General features: G+C 33.6%; 1 protein-coding gene across 1 annotated transcript in view; it reads right to left on the bottom strand.

The window, feature by feature from the left end:
- The window catches only part of LOC128552633 (uncharacterized), a 41293-nt gene extending 24920 nt beyond the window's left edge, over nt 1-16373 (bottom strand). The window contains exons 1-4 of the mRNA XM_053533674.1: nt 16263-16373; nt 12829-12929; nt 4890-5031; nt 4424-4585 (exon numbers count right to left, since the gene is read on the bottom strand). Coding sequence (XP_053389649.1) covers nt 4424-4585; nt 4890-5031; nt 12829-12929; nt 16263-16328 — 471 coding nt within the window. The 5' untranslated portion in view covers nt 16329-16373. The remainder of the gene's footprint in view (nt 1-4423; nt 4586-4889; nt 5032-12828; nt 12930-16262) is intronic.
- Nucleotides 16374-24813: the final 8440 nt, after the last annotated feature.

Raw genomic sequence — 24813 nt, 5'->3', positions numbered from 1 at the left:
CCCCAAATTTTTTTTCCGAATTTCGTCCTGAAATTTATACTGTACAAAATTCAGGATATATGCGATTAGGTTCCGGTTTTACTTTGTCGCCATATTGTTCGAGTTTTTTGCTATTGTGTCACAAACATGGCCCCTGACGTCACTTTTCGTGCAACGCCCAGTTCCAAATGCTCTCGGCATTTTTCCTTTCCTGCGCTCTGAATGTCATAATAATGAAAAATACAAACTAATTATCACCTTGCGTACAGAAAATGCTACTCAATGGTACAAAATTCAGCGAAATAAGATTGATGCTTAAAACGTCAAAGACGATATTGTGACGTCAGAACGGAAAAACTCACATCAAGTTTTGCTATAAATTATGCCTTAAAATCCAGTTTATAAAAAATCGGCTCGATAAAAAAGTGTATAACTTTGGTATGTTGTTTCACAGTATGTGGTCGTCTAACAGACACATAAATACTTAGGGGTCACCGACTTCTATTTTTCGCAATATAATATAACTTTACCCCCACCCCCACATGGTTTTAGGCTATATGACGTTAGAGTTAAAAAGAATGCGTTTTCAACTTGCACAACTTACGTTCATGTTAAAAACGAGATGTATTTATTATAAGAAATGTTGACGATATATTCGATCTGAACTGCAGAAGAAAAGAAAACAACTTTGAAAACAAGAGCTGTCACAGGAGACAGCACGCTCGACTATTTCGATGCTGGATAGTGAAACTGGGTACATCTGAGGAAACTAGAGCTGTCACTGGAGTGTTTAATGACTCCAATTGTGGCTGAAGATATTGCACAACAGCCTGAGTCTGTGTCAAAAATATCAACTTAAAGTAATAAGAGAGGTAAAGATAAAATGTATCAAAACACAATATAAGTATATCCTAAGCAAAAAGGGGCATAATTCATTAAATATTGGTGCCAGAGTTATGCAGCTTGTGTCATACAGTGTGGGTGATGATGTTGAAAAACTATTTTAAGTTTGAATCAAATCCATTCAGTAATAACAGAGACGGAGTGAAAGTGCATCAAAACTTTAACCTAAAATTCTAAGTAAAAAGGGGGGAATGATTAATGAAAAATTGGTGCCAGAGTTATGCACCTTGCATCATATGGTGAGGGTGATGATGTTGAACAACTATTTTAAGTTTGAATCAAATCCATTTAGTAATAACAGAGACAGAGTGAAAGTGCATCAAAACTTAACCTAAAATTCTAAGTAAAAAGGGGAAATAATTCATGAAAAATTGGTCCCAGAGTTATGCTCCTTGTGTCATATGATAAGGGTAATGATGTTGAACAATTGTTTAAGTTTGAATCAGATCCATTCAGTAATAACAGAGACAGAGTGAAAGTGCATAAAACTTTAACCTAAAATTCGAAGTAAAAAGGGGAATAATTCATGCAAAATTGTGCCAGAGTTATGCATCTTGTGTCATATGATGTGGGTGATGATGCTGAACAACTATGTTAAGTTTGAATCAAATCCATTCAGGCAGAGTGAAAGTGCACCAAAACTTTAACCTGAAAATCTAAGTGAAAAGGGGAGATAATTCATGAAATATTGGTGCCAGAGTTATGGCCCTTATGTCAGATGATTTGGATGATGATGAGGAATAAATATTTCAAGTTTGAATCAAATCCATCAAGTAATTACAGAGATAAGTTGAAAAAAAAGAAAGTGCACCAAAACTTTAACCAAGGCTGGGACGCGGAAAGATGCCGACGCCGACGCCGCCGCCGGGGCGAGTAGGATAGCTCTCCTTATACTTCGTATATTCGAGCTAAAAATGTATATACTTTATACTTTTGTCCGTAAGTATTGACCTGGCACTCATTAATCTTCGCTGATATTTTCGGGTGTTTTCGTTACTTTACGCAATATTGTATCCTGAAAAGATCTATTAGCACACAAATAACCTTTATAGTTAACCGTCTGACTTCCACGCACGTTACCGCGGGTTCAAAATTACCTCAGACCATTTTTGTATATTCAATGTACAAATGTAATGTGGTGTTATCGTTATTGCTTGTATTCTTACATTTCTTTGCGACAATATTCACGCATTTTAATTTGTTTTCACTCGTAGTATCAATTTTCGGGAGTAATTTGTCTTTTTATCTAAGATACCTTTACTCGACACATTCTACAAAATATCTTGAATACAAGTGTATTTCTTTCAATAAATGAATCATAAAATTTGATCAGATAAGTTTTAATTTTCCGGCCTGTAAAATTTGGAAATAGATTATCAGACAGAGGACTCGAACCCACAACCCCGAGATTGATGGATAATCGGTTTGTCACCGCAGCTACTTGTACATGCGATATTTTGTTTATCATCAAGAAATATTTAAGCTATTTAGGTCCGGACACGGAGAATTAAATTACGGAAATGTACGGAATATTCATGAGTGCCAGGTCAATACTTACGGACAATATCCACTATTTACTATCCATTGTTTATTTCCTATTGATGTTTTCAAAATGCAAATTCAAAGGTTGAAGAATAGTTTAACGTTCAACACAGTCTCTTGCAAATGCTAACTTAGCTTTGTAAAAAAGCTTGTGTGTGGTCCGTTGTCGATTTAATATCGTGAAAATAGGTACTTTAACATGTTTTTAACATTTAGAAAGTTCGTTCAAATGTAATTTTATGAAATGAGCATTTGCCTAATTTTACCAGAAATATTTATCGACGCATGGCAGACGGTTGCTCCACTTTACATGTATAATCAGATCGGATCCTATATCTGATAGGAAATTATTATTTTTTACACTAATTAATTTATGGTGAATCATGAAATAAATTCTACTAATTTAGACATCAATCTCCACATCTCATTCATGCGAGATTACGAGTTGAGAAAAGAGTCTATTCTATCCGCATAAAACTGAGCAAATGGTATCATTTTTCACATCTTGGTAAACGACTGGCGATCAAAGTCATGATATTTCGCACCGGAGGCGGACGCTCCAGACAAGATGACTTCACTGAAAGTGGAATCGTGTGCAATTATAGCTCAGTGGAAGAGTGTTCCCTCTGGAACGCGAGTTTCGGAGTTTGAGCCCCACCGGAGAGACAGAGAGAGAGAGAGAGAGAGAGACAGACAGACAGACAGACAGACAAAGTGACAGAGAGGTCACAGTTAGGCAGAGTAGCTACTCCAGTGAAGAGACTTTATTTCTGAAAGACATATCTTCAGTTGACGATAAAGTATTGCAGCTGGTCAGACGCAGAGAATTTATTCTTGAGATAGTGTCTTTTTATTACAATTAAGCACAGCTGCAAGTCCGATGCAAAGAATTCATTTCTTGGCGGAAACCTTTTAATCAAGTGCAGTAACAAACTCTTAATAAAGTAATTAATACTAGAAAAGATGTTATAAAACCCTCACCAGTTGCAGCGTTCAGATTTACAGAGTACGAAGATTTAGTAAAAGTCCTATCTGTTTCTCCGAATGTCCTGGATGTAGAAATTATAGTTTCGTGTTCACATTCTGAACACTTAAACTTAACCAATGAACAAAGTCAACAAGTTTTTTTAGCGATGATATCCTTAGTTACGACATGTCGTTAACATGATTTACACCCTTTATCAGATATCTCACCAAGATATTTCATATCTACAATTCTTCTTTTCGGAACATGTCCGTAATCACTGAATGTTTCAATTTATTACATGTTTTAAAAAATCTGACTTTTTCTTTAACACTTTCTTAGCGAATCTCCTCTTATGTCTCTCAATACTTTCCGATTAACCGTTGATACATGCAACTTCACATACTATTTAGATTATTTTGTTAAATAAAACACGATTTAGCGTGAAAACACGATTTAGCGTGAAATTTCTTAATGGGGTAGGGGTAAAATATCGTCAAATTCTGAAAAATAAAAGTCGGTGACCCCTAAGTATTTATATGTCTGCTAGACGTACACATACTGTGAAACAACATACCAAAGTTATACGTTTTTTTATCGAGCCGATTTTTTATAAACTGGATTTTAAGGCAAAATTTATAGCAAAACTTGATGTGAGTTTTTCCGTTCTGACGTCACAATATCGTCTCGGACGTCTTAAGCGTCAATCTTATTTCGCTGAATTTTGTACCATTGAGTAGTATTTTCTAAATGCAAAGTGACTATTATTTTGTATTTTCCATTTTTATGACATTCAGAGCGCAGGAAAGGAAAAATGCCGAGAGCATTAGGAACTGGGCGTTGCACGAAAAGTGACGTCAGGGGCCATGTTTGTGACACAATAGCAAAAAACTCGAAAAATATGGCGACAAAGTAAAATCGGAACCTAATCGCATATATCCTGAATTTTGTATAGTATAAATTTCAGGATGAAATTCGGAAAAAAAATTTGGGGCGCATTCCACCTTAACTGTTAAGTGTTAATTGTTGTCTTACACTAATATTTAAAGGAAGTTCTGTTCTGTTCGAGAAAATAGGTCTGTCACTAGGAGGATCAAAAAAAATGATTCCATTCCACAGTTTTTGTACATGATATGCCTTACAATCAATCAATACTTTGATGTCGCTTTTGTTTGCTGCAAGATCGACTCCATCAACCTGCAATTATAGGAGAAATAATTTAAGAAACACGAAATTATTCAACTAGATTAGAACGACAGATGAATGTTAGATGTTATACCCGAATTAAATTTAGACAGCGGAAAGACTATTGAAGTAAAATATCATATGTACGTGATTTTTGCAACCCCAGAAAAATGCATAACGTACAACTACTGTACAATTACTGTGATACATACAAATTTAGGAACACATAATTAAGCTCTAGTATTTTGATTATTGAGAAAGATACAATCAGATTTAATTTAATTAATAGGAAGAAAGTGTAATACTTTGAACATACCTTAATAAGAAGGGTCCCCTTGTGCATTGAGTTCTCGTCAACATGTTTAAGCTTAGGATCAGGAAAGTATTGAAGATACGCTACGTTACTAGGAAGGTTGTAATCGCTAACAGAAGGCACATCATCTGCCTGAAATCCTAACCTATATTCCATGTCAATGGTATAAAAAGTAAATACAGGAAAACACAAAATGCATACTAGTTACTGATCTAAAAAAACCTCTTGGATGGAAGGTGGATCTTTTAAGATGGAAGGTATCCAAAAACGACCGATTTGCTTTTTGTTGAATTTGAAAGTATTTGCTATTTATCTCAATGATTTGTATTTCTTCACTGTAACATCGTTTAAAACTTTTAGATGTATTATCGTTAGTATGAATATTTCAGAAACAAGAACTGTTGGAAGACAGCAACGCTCTACTATTCAACAGTTTTATCACTAAAGAAAGTTAATTTAGTGAATACAAAGTCTAAACAGGGGCACAATTTCGTAAAAATGCAAAGTTCAATTATGTAACTTGTGTACCGTAATTATGAAAATGTGAAGAAAAGAAAATACTAAAAGAAAAAGAATTAGAAAATAATTAAGATAGAGAAACATTTCTGGTTAATTGAATTTGCTGACATTTAAGGTTATCTAAACCTAAAGTGTCATTGAAGTATCAGTTATAATATATGAGTAATGCTCCTGACAAGGAAAATCTGAAGACAATCAAAGCGTATAAACTGTAAACTTTTAAAGACAGAGTAAATGGGTTATTTAATAGACAAATGATGTAAATGTCAAATAAAATTTTCGCGAAGGAGCTATGGTTCTTACACGCTGCACTTTCGCACATTGACATTTATCTGCCTATATTATACAAATACACTGAACTCCGGGTTAGGATCTCCCGTTTTTAAGCAGAAAAAATAAAGACAGACGTAGTATGTACATTGCTCAATAATTTTAAATAATTTTATTCGTATAAATCAAAGCCCATTAAACAATGGCAGGGAACGAAAGTCACTTTGTTTAATTTGTTTGTCGTATACCGACGCTAATTACGAAAGCGTGTGAAAATTATGCACGCGCCGGTTAAAGGGGAAGCTTGGCGAATGTCAGGCAGAAGTGTGAAAAACTTTGTTAATACAAGCCATCCCGGCAAAAATTGTCTGTTCGACTGAATAGGTGTAATTATCACTGTAATTAAGCCGAGGGGACCACCAAATGAGTTCGACAGTTCGAATTATCGAAGTTCGAGCGATCCGAGGTAGAACTATATAGAATAAAGAAGGAATAAATTCGGGACCGGGCGACGAGTTCGAGCGATCCCGGGTGTTCGAAAGATCCGAGTTCGAGCCAGTGAAGTTCAACTGTGTATGTAAGTATTTTTGATAATATTTTAGTGTACTATATTAATAAAACTATTAAAGGAAAAGTCTCAGTAATTCCGGATAAATCCTTAAACATTCCAAGATTCATGGAAATGTCTTCAGTACGTTTGAGTTCTGATTCGTAAAGAAATAACCAAGAACAGCAAAAAAGATCTGTAAACGTTTCAAGATAAAGCTTCGGTTCTAGTGACTGCTGTTCTTTTCATAACCATCTATCTAACTTCACAGGGTATGAAATCTCATCAGTTCATTTTGATAGTTGCTTTTGAAAAGGAAAGAATGAGTACAAAGTGGGAGATTGTCTGGACAACCTCTATTTGTGCTATCTTTTTTGTATCTACACTCTAAGTCATCAAAATGTTTTCAATTCTCTGAAGTTTTGATCCGGACAAAACTATCCTTAATTACCTACATCTATTACCGTTTAAAGCAGATAATAGGCATGCATTTTATGTTTAACATACAACAGACCTCTGAACTTATGATAATATTATGCAGCAATTCATCGTCATTAAAATGGTTTCAGAATTTCATTTACTTTAACTTTACCTTCTTCTGACGTAAGGAAATCACAATGACGGTAAACTTTCGTCAGATTTTCTTTTAATCAACTATTGCTACATGAGTTTAGTAAAATCAGGGCTCTTATTCATGAATGTTAGAAGTCTGAAACTAAGACTTTCTCTTTTAATACAAATTTATTTTTCTCTGGCAGTGTTTAATAAACTTTGCAAGCAGGCATCTTTGTTCTGCAGCTAAAATGCCAGTATTATGAATATTTTATAGAGGTTTGACGGATTGAAGATTTTCCGTTCTCATGTCTCAATTTCTGACTTAAACATTCTTAAATACAGGCCCATGAACTTGTACGTACCAAACAAATATAAGATGTGAAGAATCTTATCAATTCTAATGGATTATGCAAAGAATGTATAAAAACAATCAAGAAAATATATTAAACACATTTTCTAACTTTCACACTTCTTTTTTTGTTTTTATCTCTGCCAAATGTTGACAGATATGAGTGAAATTTGGCCACAATGTTTAATGGTTATTTTATTACAATACTGCATAACAATGATAATCATGATAATAGTCTCATGTAAACTCGTTTAACCGGAATGGTAACAATAAGGTTACCCTTAAATCAAATGTCACATAATTACTAAATTTCTAATCACAGCTATACACTCTGAACCTATGAATTTGGTGACATTCAATTCTGAATGTTCAACTCTGTTTAGTTCAAATGGAACATCCGTCAATATTTTCAATATCAACATGTTAATTTCATATCAGGTTTGAGACGTTACTAGTAACACCAAATTAATGGATAGCGTGGAATCAAGAGTGAACTGGTTGACCTGTACTGGTTCTTTCCAGGAAAGATTGTTTCGCGTGTATCGGTGCTAAACACCGGGCACGTTAAAGAACCAGACTTTCTATTCGCAAAGAGCTAGGCTAGATTAGCCGGACAAGTCTGTATCTAAAAAGGATTTCTCTCTATCTGTTCTGGGGACTTTATCTCACTCTGCCCCTCTCGTCAGATCACTCTGTGTCTGTACTAGTAGAGGACGAATTTCGCACCCTGTGTGGCTGCGTTTGCTATATGTAAAGCGCCATTGAACGTGTTTATCATAAAAAGGGCGCTATATAAATCTGGTATAATAATAAGAAAATTTATTTAACTAAACTGATCATTAACCATTAACTAATGTGTCCAATTTTCATTCAAATCTGCCCGAAATAAATAAATTAAAAAAAAAAAAAAAAAAAAAAAAAAACAGGTGTAGAGTTAGAAATGTTATTGAGTATATATAGTACGACAGTGAGTAAAATCAACTAAAATTCGTTTGTTGAAATAGGGAAACTATGTATAAATTAAAAGAAATTGAAATAGTTGGTTAATATGACTTACTGTTTAGGAGTTGCAATTTAAACCTGACTCTTATTTAAACTAAATTCCATTTAACCACATATAATTACTGACTCTGATGCACTTGCTAACCAGTACAGAGTTTGCTTTCATTCCGATAAGATGGCAAAACTTCAACTGGCAAGTGAGTATATGTATCAACAATTTAAATTGACAATTTATGTTGCAGTAACAAATTTCATGTTGTGGAGGTTAATATAAATTGATATTTACTATTTATCTTAAATTAGGATTTTGAAAAATATGGATTGTGACAAGCGGTGAAAGAAAAGTAAGGAAACTCCTGGTGGAAACAATGGCTCTAAGAAAATGGCCAGCGTCCAAGTTGTGAGTAAAAGTAGGCCACGTTGCTCCGGCAATAGTATGTCCAGTTGTTCAGGCAAACAATGCCTAGCTTTTATGGTAAAAGTATGTGAGTAAAACTCAGCAGAACATAGCATGTGTGATATTCAACATTGATGGAACATCAAACTATTTTTCCTACACTGATGTCTATGCAATAATCTTGTTGTGAGACATTAAAAGGGAAATTTAGATTATTGGGTTGGCGACAAAAGTGGACAAAGCCTTAATGACTTAAGTATCTTCTGTACAATTGATCAGACATACATGCAGTCTTTACGTAGGGTGGCGTCTTGGATATTGATGGTTTACTTGATAATTCGTCCAAATAGAGCACAAAAGATACAATGACAGTCTTTCATTATCAACAATAAGTACCATCTTGTTATCCTGGGAAAGTATTCTGAACGGCCTGCAAATGCTCTGTGACAACAGCAGTAATGTAAATGAAAGAAGTAATTTAGTTTAAGATATTTCAGAATTGACCAAACCATTTCAAAAATGAAATAATTAACCTTTCTTATATTTGCAAGCTGTGGTCCAGAGGGAGTTTACGATTGTGCAATTTCCTCATGTAGGAAAATGAGTGGTGTTGATTTTCAGAATACTTGTTTATCCGACGGGTTGAATTGTGCATCTATTTTCTTTTCACGAAAGCTTGAAAGTGGGCTTTATCATACTTGCGGAAGCAAGTGATTCTTAAAGACCAAACACAACCTAGTGACCGACCTACTTTTTCTGCCCTATGAACATTGTGAAAATCATTCTGATAATACCGGTATAGTACAGTCAAAGTCGTTTCGGTATAAATTTAAAACTTTCTTACAATGTAAAAACAAAGTGTAGTCTAAATGCAACTTGATACATCAAGCACGGTGCACAATGCTACATACTCTCAGAAAATGTTTAGACAATAAACACATTATCTTAGCCTAATATATGTTTCTATCAGTTTGCAGCTAGATACTTGTATTTCTCTTTTTTCATGCAAATCATGTATAATCACCATCATGGAAATACAAAATAATACAGTATTTCCTTGGCGCGTCTTTAATACTGGATATATCGATGATTCATTTTTTTCAAGGACAGTGACGATGATTTTTTAAGAAACATGTATAAAACATCTCTGCGTTTTGTAAATTAAGGCATTACAATTAACCCACAGCACAAGCTATAGAGTGCCATTATTTATTAATTTTTGTTTTATAGAAGTTTATTTTTGAGCATCAATGGATTATGATATGATAATGAAAACCCTCTAACACGATAAAAATACTTTCTCTGTCCGGAAAATGGCACAATGTACTAGGAAATGATTTTGCATGGACCCCGCTGCTCCCCATGCTATCCTACTTTACAAAGATAATGAAATGATGAGAATAAACAAAGGGAAAATCAATGCCCTTCTGATAAAATTAAATGCTGAAAATAAGGAAAACATCTAAAGATGAAAAACGAATTTCTTTTCGGAGAAAAACAAACTGTTTTACTGCAATTAAACAAAGCATTGTGATGTTAAGGATTTCTGAATCAGAATACTATGATGCAGGTTGGCAGTCCTATTTTAATAACAACAATAAGCATAAAATACAGAACTTAAAGATGCCTTTTTAGCATTGTGGTCACGTTTTAAGCAAATGAAGTATTTTCAGGAACTGTTACAGTAATAATACTTTTTCCTAAAAAGACAATATACGGTACATATGGTAAATATATATGAAATACGATATTTGCATTACTTTTTTATTTGTACTGTTTTTTGTTTGATCAAAATTATATCTATAGTCATTTCACCGTATGAACACACTAATGGATATCTCTTAATTGTTTTTGGTACTTGAATCATGGGCAAATGTTAAGTTCTGCTAAAATCGGCGCTATTAGTAGAGGGCTTGGATGGTAGCATGAATTTCCACTATGGTAACCGTCTACGAAGAGGCTCTGTCAAACCGAGTCTGCAACATTTTCACGTTTGTTTTATTTGGAGTAGCATAGAAACCAGAGTACGTTTTACCTCACGGGAGGTAAAATGCATCAGTTCTTAAAGTACATTGGGAGGTAAAACGTACCAGATCTTGAAGTATATGAGGATGAAAAAAAAACATATCGGGTCATAAAATACATTAATGCTTGAATTACACAGGGGCTTGAAGCATATCCGTGACGAACTTTATTTTTTAAATTACAGACACCTGGAGCATAATGTTTAAATAATTGTTTTATAATGTTACATACCTCATTACGCCCTGAATGATTTTTTATCTAGTTTGTTTTATTTTTAAGATTTCATAAGAAATAAATGTTATAAATTATATAAATAAAAAAAAAGGTTTAGAAACCTCATTAAACCATTTCAAACTGTCATAATGGAAGGTTCTAAAGAGGAAGAGTTAAGAAAATACTATTTTAAATCCAAAAATGCGGCTGCTTTCGCAGGTCCTAATAAAGTTTTTCAGGTATTGAATAAGAAATAGAATTACCCGTTCAAACCAATCTGCATCATAGTATCCATAGTATCAATTAGATATTAAATGGCTGCAAATTCAATATATGCTGTCATTTCACCTGTATTTATTTTCCTTTTTTTTTATTTACATATGGTGGTAACCTGTATTTACTTTCCTATTTTGAACAAGGACGATAATTAAAATATGGTGGTTACCGACAACCTTAGAACATTCAGCCAAAACAGAAGTGCTCGGAATACATTTTGTCCTAATAAATATTCTGGTCAGCAATAAAAGCCTTAAGCTTTCATCATTCTAATTCTGCTCATACTTTTATGCAACCAATTCCTTAACTAAGCAAACCGACGTATTGCCTGTAATTTGACGGGTTATAAGGTAAGACATAGAAGTAATTTTTTTCAAACTTTTTGACACGTGACCAAGCGAAAGTCATGGTCAGGTCATGTGACCGCGTTGATATTTTGAATGTCATATAAGGGCAATGAACTGCTTAAGCCATATGATTACTTCCCTTGTACACATACAGTAGTGACGTCACTATGCAATGTGTTCACATGCGATTATCGCGCTAAAGATTAAACTTTTAAATTACACGAATTATAAACATTTTTAAACATTTTCATGTACTAAATTTTGTCAGGTATAATAAAATAAATAGGATATGGCAGCGTGTATGACATTGATATTGTCAAACCTCGAAACAGAATGTCACCACTCGGCTTTCTCCGGGGTGGGGGAGGGTGGGGGGGGGTTGACATTCTGCCCTCGGCTTGACAATACCAATGTCACACACGCTGCCATATGATATTTTTATAATATCACGTACACGTAAAATGGCACTGATTTATTTGAATTTCTTTATAGTCATACGCTGCTTGTTGTACCTGTTTGGTATATTAAGATGTCACAGAATTGGGCAAGTAACAGTGTGTGATCAAAATTGAATAAATAAAATATGCAAAATGTATCAAAGTACGATAATGATCCTATGAATTCACACATTACACTGGTGCAGCTACGTACCTAACCCTTCAAACCGTCACTATTTGTGCTCTGATTTGTTTGCATTTGGTCTCACTTTACATCATCAGTGTCAAATGCTGTGATTTAATGACCCTATACATCAATAAATTGTTACGAATATTTAATAAACTGATACGATGTTCAGATAGGAGGTCTATCAAAGGAATATGCGAACTAGAAATTGTGTCCATATGACACGGATGACCTCACAAACTGTCATCCTCAATATAGCAAAAACTATTAAAGCGCCATTACTCAATGAAAATATTCACAGAACAAGATTCATTCCGTTATTGTCATCTGCACATCAAGCTTGTTCATCTGTGAAAGTATGAAGCAAATCAGGCTAATAGTAGCAAAAACAATCAAAGGGCCATAACTGCAGTAAAATATTCAAAGAAAAAAACCTTCCTTAATGGTCATCTGTACATCAGACTTGTTCATCTGTGAATGTTTGAAGCAAATCAAGCTAATAGTGTGGGAGAAGTTTGACACATAAATCTTTCTCTACATTCCATAGAGCAAAAACCATTAATGGGCCATCAATGTGGTAAAAATCGTCACAGAAAAAACTCTTTCCTTTATGGTCAACTACACATCAAGCTTGTTGATCTATTAAAGTTTGAAGCAAATCAGGCTAGTTGGAGGAGTTCGACACAAAAGGTTTCGGGACGTTCGGACTTACGAACGTACGAACAGCAGCGACGCTTTTATGCCCCCACGTAAATGCGTGGGGCATAAACAAGGACGAGGCTTACATAAACTGATTTAGGAAGGACTGTAGCACTAACCTTGTGAATACACCTTCTCTTGTAATATTCCCCTCACCAGGGTATCTAGGAGTAGGACAGTGTAAATCAACAGTACCATTTGGCTTCGTGCAATTCTGAAGCTAAGAAAGTGAATGAGACACAAGTACAGTATATGGCAATTTTAGTTTATTTACACACATTATTTGAAACATATTAAATATTGTAATTTTCTATATTTCTGTTTAAACTCTAACAATAGAAAAATCATAAGCACAAACATAAGCCCCATTTTAATCAGCTTGTTACTATAACATTGGCATGCAAAGAGTCGTGAATGCAAACTAGTTTTGTATGATAACATTTGAGTCTGTTGTAGTTCCTTCCAAACCTGATTGTCTTTATCGAAACGAACAACTGAGCCCAATCCTTGGAACGTATTAAGATATACACATATAATACGTACAATTGATCAAGTATAACTGAGTCAACCTTTATGACCGAGTGAATCAGGCGTATGTATATGGTTCTCAGATATTACTTGCATTCATGAAAAATTAAACAGATTAAAGTATGTATATATGCTTGTAGTGTTTTAACCCTTACCCTGCTAAATTTCTATAATGAACTTGTCAATCTTTCAATTTGGCCAGTACCATTAACTGTTAAAAGGGGTACTTAACAAAAGGATACTGACTGAATGTGTAAATCTTGCACGGATGAAGTATGCATCCCCGCCGAAATATCTCTTTCATCACGTTTTATGATACATGTGCATGTGAATGTCCTTCGGGACAATCGTAAAAACAAGATCATGTATTTCCGCATCCTCCATGATAAAGACACTAGGCCGAGATGTTTAGATTGACTTTCAGGTGTGTGAAAATATTGTTCATGGACATTTTATTTAACATTAGTAAGCTCCCTGGAAGACTCAACAGGAATTCTACGCCCCTGACGGCGTTGTATATTTGAAAACGACTAACAATGTGCAGTAGACACGATATTTGGGTTTCTTCGGATTACTCCTTTTAGCTACGCTTATAAGTCATTCGATCTTGCACTTTTAGTAGAGATAAGCCATGAACATAAAATGATTGAAGGTTATGTCAAAGAGAAATTTGGATATGGAATACTGACTTTTCGACGCTTCTCTTATCAGGGCCTGAAAACTCATATAAAGGATATTTTCAGCAAATTTATTTTTAATTAGTCATATTTCGCTCAGTTTTGAATAAAAATTTAAGAATTTTGGGATGGATTTAAGCGTTTTGTGTTAATATCTTTCTATTTATTGTAACAAAACATGTTTGCTTTCATGTTTATTAATGCACAATGACTTCCATTATTTTAATAAAATCGTACTTGATAGTAAAGTTTTTTAATGAAATCTGACAAACCTTTTATATAATTTATCTTTTTATAGGAATGATCATGCGCGGATCCAGAGGGTGGGGAGAGGGGGTTCGGGGGTCCGCCCCCACCCCATTAAAAATAAAAAAAAGAACAGAAGAAGGAAAGAAAAAAAGAAAATGGTTTTTCGAAAAGGCAACATTAGGACCGCTGCTACATACGACCCCGACATAATTCATATTTATGTTAATTATCTCAAAGAAACGAAGAATTTTACCTTTAAGAAAACTTAGTTTTATTATTTTCCCCAAATTTAACAGGTGAGCTCATAAAATTGTGAAAAAAATGGGTACATTGTATATAAAATTTCAGTGGAAAATGTGTTTTTAAATGCTCCTAAAATGCCCCAGAATGCAGGAAATGAAGCACAGAATTTCAAAATTTTCAGGGGTGGGGGGCGGGGGCATTATTATATCGTACATGTTTCACAAAGACTTACTAGTCTAGATGCAGTTATTAGATCGATCTCATATAAATGAATTGAGCGATTTACCAATAAATAAATCACACATTCTAACATGGCTGGATTTGGTTGCCAGAGTGATAAAATGATACGCATCAGAACGACAAACAATGATTTTATTCAAGAACAAATCACTAAATGAGATATATTATTTCAATTCTAACACGTGTTACGAAGGACTTTTAAGTTAATGTTTGGCGACATCCATCAATTATTCGTTTGTGTCCTGCTGGTTTCTTTTCCTGCACGACTGTATGCCGTCTAACGCTTTGACGTAATAATTGTGACGTCAGGAAAATGTATTTTTGTAAAATAATACTCAGTATTAAGCTAGGAAAATGAATTGGGTCGTGTCAGAATCTGCGACAAACAACAGTTGACGCATGGACCGGTAAGAGAGCATTATGAGTCCATTATGACGTCTGATGGTCGCATGACGTCCGGTTTATTACTACTTGGGTAAATGAATCCCAGCAAAATTTTATCAAAACGTTTCAATGACCATGTAAGATTAAAAAAAAAAGGCATTCGAGTGGTTTTTCACGGTTCAGAGATCAGATGCATAGGAATTTAAGAAAAATGTTTTTAATATATCTTACTAAAATGCGATATTTTTAACAATGTGATTCATATAAAGGCATGGGTGTAATATTGTAAGAGAAATAAATCTAAAATCTAACAGAACTGTTTTACTCTTTGTAACGTCTTGATGTGCGTATCATTCCGCAAGGAAATTTATGTCCTTAAAACCGTTGAAATCTGTATATTTTTGCAAACTAACGTAAAACAAGATTTATATTCTGATAATAAATCAAATTATCAGCCAACACAAATTTTGACCGAATATGTTTATTCCCCTGAGCTGATTTTATTTACTCAATGGTCATAGACCTTTGAGACTTCCTAATGTTCTAATGTCAATTTCCACTCAATTTATAAATATTCTTTTGTAAGATATAAACACAGTTTGATTAACTTAAGAAATAAATCACGACTTAGTACTATTCACTTTAGTGTATTTTTTTACGTGTTTTAAGTGTTAAGGGGTGCGTATTTCAAAGCACCAATGTTTTATATACCAAAATGGAAACTGCTAAAGCACTATTTATGTCATATAAATACAATTTTGTTTGATCTTCCTTTAACATTCTTTACACCTTACGACAACTGTTGTAACAGCAGACATACAAGCATGCACCATCATGCAAGTGTCCAGTGTAATCTAAAAGAATGATGACACGACGTCTGTAAACAATTTTACATCCAAGCCTTGTGGTATTTGTAGCCCCGTTTTGGAAAAGCTAACTAGAATTATTTATTTCATTTCATCAAATGCAATCGTTTTAAGAGTACTAAGAGGTGTAGAAAAATGCTTACCATAACCCTAACTTTACATTCCCTTTCATTAAGAAATGGACTTTTACAGATTTTATTAGTAGTTTACATATGGGTATGAAACGGTAGCCTGCAAACGCACAAAAACCATGTATTTCATACTAACATAATTATAGATTTCTAATCCATGCTGATGATGTATATCTTATAACTACTACTTGAAATAATTAAGTCTAATTGTTTGAAGAGCAAAGAAATGGTTTACCTCTGATACATATGTGCTCATAGAAACTCCGTCCATGTGCTCTAAAGTAGAATACAATTTTGGCATTTTGATACCATGCAAATGTCTGCCAACAACAGTCAAAATCCGTCCTCCGCTAAAATAATAAACAGGTAACATTTTATGATTGATAGCATGCATTATCTTCTACTTCGAGTAAAAGTCTGAAAATCCACTCAAATTAAAGACATCTGTTATTCTGTATAATGATATTTATATTCTAGAGGGCGTAAACGTTGGATTCTTTGAGCAGAAACTATTTGAAAACACACTTCGGATCAGGGTAACTGACCCTTTGTCTATAAGCTAGGTATCATATTCGAATTCATCTTTTTCTGATAAACCTTTATTGTACTTTTGTCCTGTTATCACTATATCTTGAGGTTCCGGAGTATACCAAAACACAGGAATAATTGTTTAACGCACAACATCTTTACCGATATTTTACCTGACCATTACATGTTCTGCCGTACTATCCCGTGCGACGGAAACTTTAAATATTCTGACAAAGTTGTCCCCCTTTGAAAATGAATGTCATTTGTAAAGAAATAAAAGTAAACAATTGCTGAAAACTGTATTCCGCCAAGTTATATGAAAATTCACCACTCGTACGCTATTGCAAATGCGTCAAAACGAATACATGTAAGACTTCTTTTAAAATTGAAAAGGCGTTTGACTGTCCGAAAGTGGGACCCCTTTAGGCAGCCCTTTTCCGGAATTCAATGCTTATATCAGTATACTGACTCTTGTTTCGTACAGTAATACACATGTCTTACATGCTGTTCAATTTTCATTTGAAACAACTCTTTCTTTCTATGATTTAGTGTTGTTTGATTGTTTTTCTCAAAACGTAACTGTCATCTAATAATTGTTAGATAAATTTTGTACAACATAAGTAATCTGGTAATATAATTTTAGTGTAGCAGTATTAAATTGTAAGGCATTTCATACATGCATGCAATATTTGGCATATCTAAAAAGTTTTTTTATTGGTGCATAGTACATATCTTAAACAATAATAATTATGTAATTATATATGATATAGTTTATACATAGTAACCAGACTTGCTTTACCCTTGTGAATTTGGTATTCATGAGTAATTCTACTTATTAAGACATTGGTTTATGTATAACTGTTTAGTAACTATCATGATTTCCCCACTTCTAACGTGTCAATGCAAATCTGAATGGCAAATTCATTGGTTTACGTCAACTAACCATTCTAAGACACTCAAAACATTTTAGTTGTATCAACAATGGAATAATGTTTTACTTAATGAACAAAATTATGAAGTTTTAAATGGATTACTGCCTAGCACTCGATATGTTGTCTGTCTCGCTTTGAATGTTAGAAAATGGAAAGTATACCTGTATAGTTAGAAAATAATTATTGATACAGTTAAGTAAGAAATTTTATGTCAAATATATAAAATATAGTTTATAGATTTGACATTTTTGTAAAACATTGTGTATGTCACACATATACAGACGCACGCACATATGCTTGCACATATTAAAGGTACATTACGATATAATTCTATTTTCTACATAAGTTTGAAAATAACTATCAAACAAAATCTTGAGGCATAAATTTTTATAATTTCTAATTTTAAGTAAATTTTAATTGCAAAGGACACACAACTTAATTATTAATTTTCAAATTATATTGCTGTGTGAATTTTCCATAAAAAAAGACGTTCATGGATTAATGGATTATGAAACAAATTATTACGTTGTAAAATCTTGGACACTAGGAAATAACTTGCAGACAATTATTTCTTTAGTAGTTATAACTCCAAAATAATAACAAAGGGAAAGCAGTGGTTATTTACAATTTTGCATTATGCCTAATGCATATACAATAGCGGTATCAACGTAACAATTTTGACAATTATACAATCAAAACAGAAGAGAAGAAAAAATGGCAATCTAATTCTGTTCATGCCGACAGTATAAGGATTACTATCACTAGACCAGAAAGAAAGTGCCACTGTATATTTTAAACCCTACCCCTATGTATACTATAAGAACCATGATCATAAACGGGAAAATGTACTTACCAATTTTAATCGCGTATATCTCACCTAAATCGGGCAGTTTGGTACTATGTATATAGAACAAGTGGTAATCTATCGTCCATCGTGCATCAGTCATATTATCTCAATATTTCATATTACAGAGTCACACCGCATATCTAACGCCTTTTTTCAACGTTACAAACAAATCTTGGCTGTAGACATGTAATAGGTGAAATGTAAACAAACAAAAACAGAATGTAAAAAATTCACAGTTATACAAAAAAAAAAACACCTCGACATAATGAATGAAAGTCATTTTAGTAATAATGTTGAATTTGAAATCATACAATGGTACACATTTGTATTGTTATTTTATACTTTACATTTCACATTCATTTATGTTGCATATTCTCGTTCTACCATTTACGTGTAGTTACATACATACATATGCTTTCATATCGGCAAATCAAAATAATTTTGTTATCAAGCCCGGATCTACATTAGGGAAGTTGATCCAAGTCTTTTTCTGTATTGCTGGTGAAAGCATACAATATGCGGAGTGTCCCTCCAATAAGAAATGTGACCGGTACAAGATGGAAGATTTATCACCACATGTTCAATGTGTGTAGAACCCATTTACCGAACTCCGCCTTTTTGTTGTGAAATTGACCATTGTTCTTATAGTATACCTAGGGAGTAGAGTTTAACATGTACAGTGGCATTTCTTTCTGGTTTGGTGCCAGTGATAAAGGTGAAAACGTTTTAAAGTAATTCTCGCCTTCAGAAAGCAGGTTTTTGTTTCAAAACAGATGTCCGTTTAGTCCCATTCATCTCTGATACCTAACCGATGTTCTTCAATTTTTTAGTACCAATGACCTTGACCAAGCAACTCAAACTGCAATTGAATCCTGGTCTCCATTCAAGACATCTATGAACCAGGTTTTGTTTTTTATGTTCCATTCTTACTGTAGTTACATGTATAAACCAAGTTCTATGAAATAAGCAGCACGGAATACAGCTGAAACTTGATCAAATGTACCTACGTACTAAGTGTCATGACAATTTTCCCTTTCCCAATCTTTGATCTGATATTTATTTTAAATGTTGTTGACCTCATTTACCCAAAATGAAATCAGATTAATGGTCTCTATGCATACTTCATATTTACCAGATTCACGTTTTAAACTGAAGCTGTTGCCTGAAAAACATTTTTTCTATTTTCAGTAACAGTGATATAACCTTTGCATAAGAAATCCAAACTGCAAATAAACCTTTGCCTTTATTCAATCTTCCTCAATACCAGGTTTTGAAACAATACCATATTCCTAACTGAAGTTTCCGAACAGAAACCATTTTATGCTTTTAGTAGAAGCAAATTTGATCGGAGTAACCTTAAGGCATACCTCAGTTTCAAAGAATGCTACATTATGTACTAAGATTAGTGGAAAATTGGACATGAGCAATTTGCAAAGAAAAAACACGATAAAATGACTTTAAATATTCCTTAAGCAACCCCACTGCCACTTGATAGCCGATATTTCCCTATAGCACTTGAAATTTCCTCTGTTTTTTTATTAGAATTGTCTTAATCATGTCTTATGTATTGTCCCGAGTAAAGAGAAAGACGGAATACCTAAATTAAGTCTATAAACGGGGAGCAACCTTAAAAATGTATTATATTTAAGTACAAAATGAAACGAATCTCGTCTTACTCGTTTTATCTGACTGAAATTTGCCGGTCGGCATTTACTTATCGTTGTTGACATTTCCACCATATTTTATCAAATTACTCCAAATAAAAATAAAACTCCAAAAGTGTACTTAATATATATGTACGAAGGGCTTGTCATCTGTAGCAATGTAACTGAAACTTGTCGAGCCTTATTTCATTAAAGCGTTAATATTTCTACCATATTTATTTGAAATCCTTAATTGAATCGGAATTTTAAACATTATTCAGGTGTTTATTTGTTCAAGTACAATAACAGATATAATGCTATTATGTTTCTTGGTTGCGTCCTATGCTTCCAAAGGATCTTTTCACAGATTTTATTCAATACTGTAAGGGCGATATCTTTAAAAGATTGCAGTTTATAATTCTCAAATAAAAAATACTTTTTCCACTGGATACGGGCATGAATTACCTGGAGAAAAGCCATGTTAAAACAAGGCACTTCACGGGCTCTTAGTACATGATTCTTTTTAAATGATCCGCCAGTGCCATCTTTTGTTCTGGCACAGACGGACATCAGACTTTTGTGGTATTACAAAAAATACAGGTTTTGCTGTATAAGTAACCATCCCTTAACGCACTGCCATCTACTGTAAGAACATGGGCGACTCGATTACTCCATTGTATACTCCCTTCAAAACGTGGTGTTTGGAAAAAGAAAACGGTTAAATTTTCTCGATAACCCTGAATGTATTGAATCGCATATAACTTGCGCTATTATTCATCTTAAGGATTCATATCAATTATTTTGGAAAGTATCAATCGGTAGGTTTTTATTCGGGCGGAGTATCAGCGTCAATGCTAACATAATCTTATACAGACTTTCAAAATTTAGTCATGCCTTATTGCAAAAAGGCTAACAAAATAGTGCTTAAAGTGCTTCACTAAACAATATTTTTGTACAGTCACACTGTCAACCTTTACCCAGGATGCATATCAAATAAAGAGTTTATCATATAAATGCGTTTAATATTATTTAAAAGCGCAATAATACAGCTTTTGTGGTCTAAAATGACCATTTCGTAGACTGACGATTCAAATATACGCAACGAATTGTGTGCTTTCGGAAAAATGTAAGGAACGCAGAATAGGCTTGCAATGGATTTTACTGACCAAATTACTGAGCTATTATATCTTCAAACAAGGTATCGTTAGCATGCATGTGTTATATAATTTTTACGTTCAGCCGAGACGAATTCACCAAGTGCATGGTCGGAAAAAACCGACTGCTGGCGAAAAGTTAAATAGATCTTATCATATGCTGTTGGAAAAACGTTGAAACGTTTCTCTGTACATGTACCTTCATAGGACAATTTCAGACTGTCTGAAAGTGTCTCAGGAACGACGTTAAACTTACAATAAATTTGTATTAAATAAAAACAAGAAAACTATTTTTAAAATAAAAATGTTTAACGTTTACACAAAACCCGCGAATATAACGTTTATAAATATAGTTTTCTTTGCATAAACACAGCAACACAATTTCTTCGCCCAAGAAGTTTTCTGAAAGCTTTGATTTAATATGTCACAGAATGCATATGTATCTTTGAAACTGTACATAAAATAACTCGTATGTTAAATCATTAAAATTATGTTCCTGTGTTTCGAATTTTAAGTGATAACTTTGGTTAAACATAATGTTTGTTGTAACGAAAGATAAAAATGATCACTTCAAACATTGACAAATATGCTTTCGGTAGACGTGTTGTTGATTTGTGAGTCCCTGTTATGGACATTTAAACATGTTGACGGTTTCCAAGCAACAGCAGAATGGTAATCAAAATTTATACCAGAATCGTAATGACATCACCTATGCAAACAATACATTTAGTCTTCGTTTCAAGCTTTTAATGCAAGAATAGCGATAATACACACTGAATTTTGAGTATCAACGTCTGCAGATATCTTTTGGATTTGTCGGTGACCTAAACTTTCGGTCTCGGTCACCAACAATCATTCGGGCATCTGCAGAGATTAATACACAAAAAACGTGTTTTATTCCTAGGCCTATTTAGGCCAAAACTATATCTCTCGCTGCATTTTGTCATAATTATGGCCCTTTTTGTACTTATTATATTAGAATGTCTGTGTTTAAGCTCCATTAAATTTTTCTTCAATACTATAAAGGCCAATGTTTATGTTCTGATACTCTGCCAGCTTGTTTATCACAACTGGAGACAGAGTATGTATGTCAAGAACCATAGCTCTGACATGCAATTGGACTTTAAAACATGTATATTTTGGTAATGTTTAGTACCGATTCACTTTTCTTGAATATTGTAGTTTTGGGAAATTATACATTTTTGTCATCGTTACGTGAGTAAGAAGTCTAAGAGTTTCTTTTCTTTTTGCATTTTTATCTCACGACGACAATAGGCACCCACAATCGTGGCTGTTTGGAATAAAGCTGCTGAAACTGGCGTTACGATTTGTCTTTTTTCTGTTGTACATGTTTTGTTCTCCCTTTAACGAATGTTGGAACATGTGGAATATTGACTGTGGTTTGATATATGTTTTCTTTATTTACAGTGATAAAATTGCACGACAATAGCGCTTATTAAAGTAAGAGCAGTTCATCACAATATTCTAAATCGCACACCAAGCGATAACAACAGTAAGCAATTTTTACGATTCGCCTCCGCAATTGCATAGTTATCGTATATACAGCTTGCTTGTGCAAAAAATATATTTTATAATGACAATTTTAGGTCGTTCAAATTTTGCCTTTAAAAGGTTCCGGTTTGAAAGTGTTTTATGGACCAGCAGTGGAAAGTTTATGTCCAAGAAATCAACCTGCACGAATAGAATACATTTCGGACATCCAAAGTCAACTATTTTATCGAGTCGTGATCAGCCGACTAGCAGTAACATAAATTCAGAAAATCGTAATGTATTGCCTTCAAGTTCAAATGTGACTGGCTTAAAATGTGGATATATTTTTAAGTTCATCCCCCACCCATCCCAAAGTTTTTCTTTTTCCTCAGGTAAGGGGCACACTGATTTGCCCTTGTTCGTACGAATTTGTGTTGTGCATAGCTCAAACGTATGTGACCTAGAGTCAAGACATACTAGGATTGTAATATTCAACATGTCTGGGTTTCTATTTTGGATTTCTCTTGGTAAGACCAGAGATATGATCCTTGACAGTAAAAGATGTACATAAAGCCCCAAAAAGTTTGTGTCACGTGTATCTCAAAAAGTAAAGACGTGCAGGAATATAATTCAGCCTGTGAAGTTGTGCACAATGAGATAAATTTGAGATTTCATTTAGTACTACACAATGTATGGCCCTTGTTACTTTATCTTGGGTTCTTGATAAAGTGTCCTACGGAAATACATCTGGTTTAAATTTTAATTATCTTTATTATTGCTGGTATCTATATAATAATCAACAATAGTTGAAATGTAAGAAAATTAATTATGATACTGTTTATAACATTGCGCAATTCCTTTTATAAAAAAGAAAAAAAAAATAGTCCTAACTTTTTAGGTGGGTGAGGTAATGAAAACAATTATTTTTGTTGGTGGGTAATTATTTTTTAATTTTTCTAGAAACCGAGCAAGGGTTAATATTATTTTCATGATTAGTACCTTTTGTCCTGGTTCTAACTTACATAATCTAAAATTTGGTAAAAGTCTGTCCGCTACACTTTTCATATTTCTAAGAATGCTTTTGGGCATTTCTCTGTTTCAGATATGATGGACATTTCTCAAGAGCACTTTTTCTGTGTTGATATATGTATATGTTGATTGTTTATGCATACTTATATTGGTTTCTTTAATTACTATATAAAAACAATAACACCAAAATGAATTAAGTAAATGGCTGTACATATATTTATTGTATCTTCAGGCAAAAATACCAGTTTGGTGCATCTAATAAACTTCGATTCTTGAAAGAAAGAACACAGGTACCTTTTTTTTGTTTTCTATTTTAACTTGTGGCATGTCAATCTATAAATATGCAAATTATGGAAAAATCTGTCCGCTAGAAATAGTTGTGAAAAACATTTTAAATTCAATTAATTGAATATATATGAACATAATTCTTGATAATAACAAAAATCTTATATTTTGATAGATAGGTTGTGATTTCATACATGTGCGTGTACATGTATAAAACTAAAAGATAAATGCTGCACTCGATAGGTTTTTTCGCTTTTTATGGCCGAATGGAAATTTTTTATAGCAAAACTATTCGGTTAAATTATTGTTTTGCTTTTATAATAAACTTAACAGCTTAAGCTGTCATTTTAGGGTCAAAACTACATATTCAACATATAGATTTTCTGACTCTTTTTAGGGTACTTGCAAGAAGCTGTAGTTTACAAAACGGACAACCAAATTTAAAACTTTACATACTAGAGGGCAATGTTTGCCCTAGATCGCTCACGTGAGTTACACAACTTGCTTGAACAGCTTTGTAAGGGTGGGAGAGGGCTAATGTTGGCAGGACTTTGAAAAAATTAAGAAGAGGCTCGCCCGAAGAACATTGCTATCTTTAAACTCAACCAGCGCCTTGACAGATTTTCAAATTTTCAATATAGCCATATAGGGCGAACTAGTCCCGTCCGCTGGCGATCCTGATTTTCTCAATGAAACAGAATAATATGGAACAATTTAGTAGTGGGTCACCAAAGGATCATTTCTGAAAATATTTCCAAATCAAAATAAGAAGAGTTTTTTTTAACGTTTTCCATATAGTCTAAAAGGGAAAGCGAGCTCTGTCTCATGGCGGCCAGAATAAATTAAAAAATGATTTGAAAATATTTAGTAGAAGATC

Source organism: Mercenaria mercenaria, unplaced genomic scaffold, assembly GCF_021730395.1.
Source record: "Mercenaria mercenaria strain notata unplaced genomic scaffold, MADL_Memer_1 contig_2976, whole genome shotgun sequence".
Classification (NCBI taxonomy): Eukaryota; Metazoa; Mollusca; class Bivalvia; order Venerida; family Veneridae; genus Mercenaria; species Mercenaria mercenaria.
The sequence above is the reverse complement of the archived record's forward strand: the minus strand, read 5'-3'. Positions and strand labels throughout refer to the sequence as shown.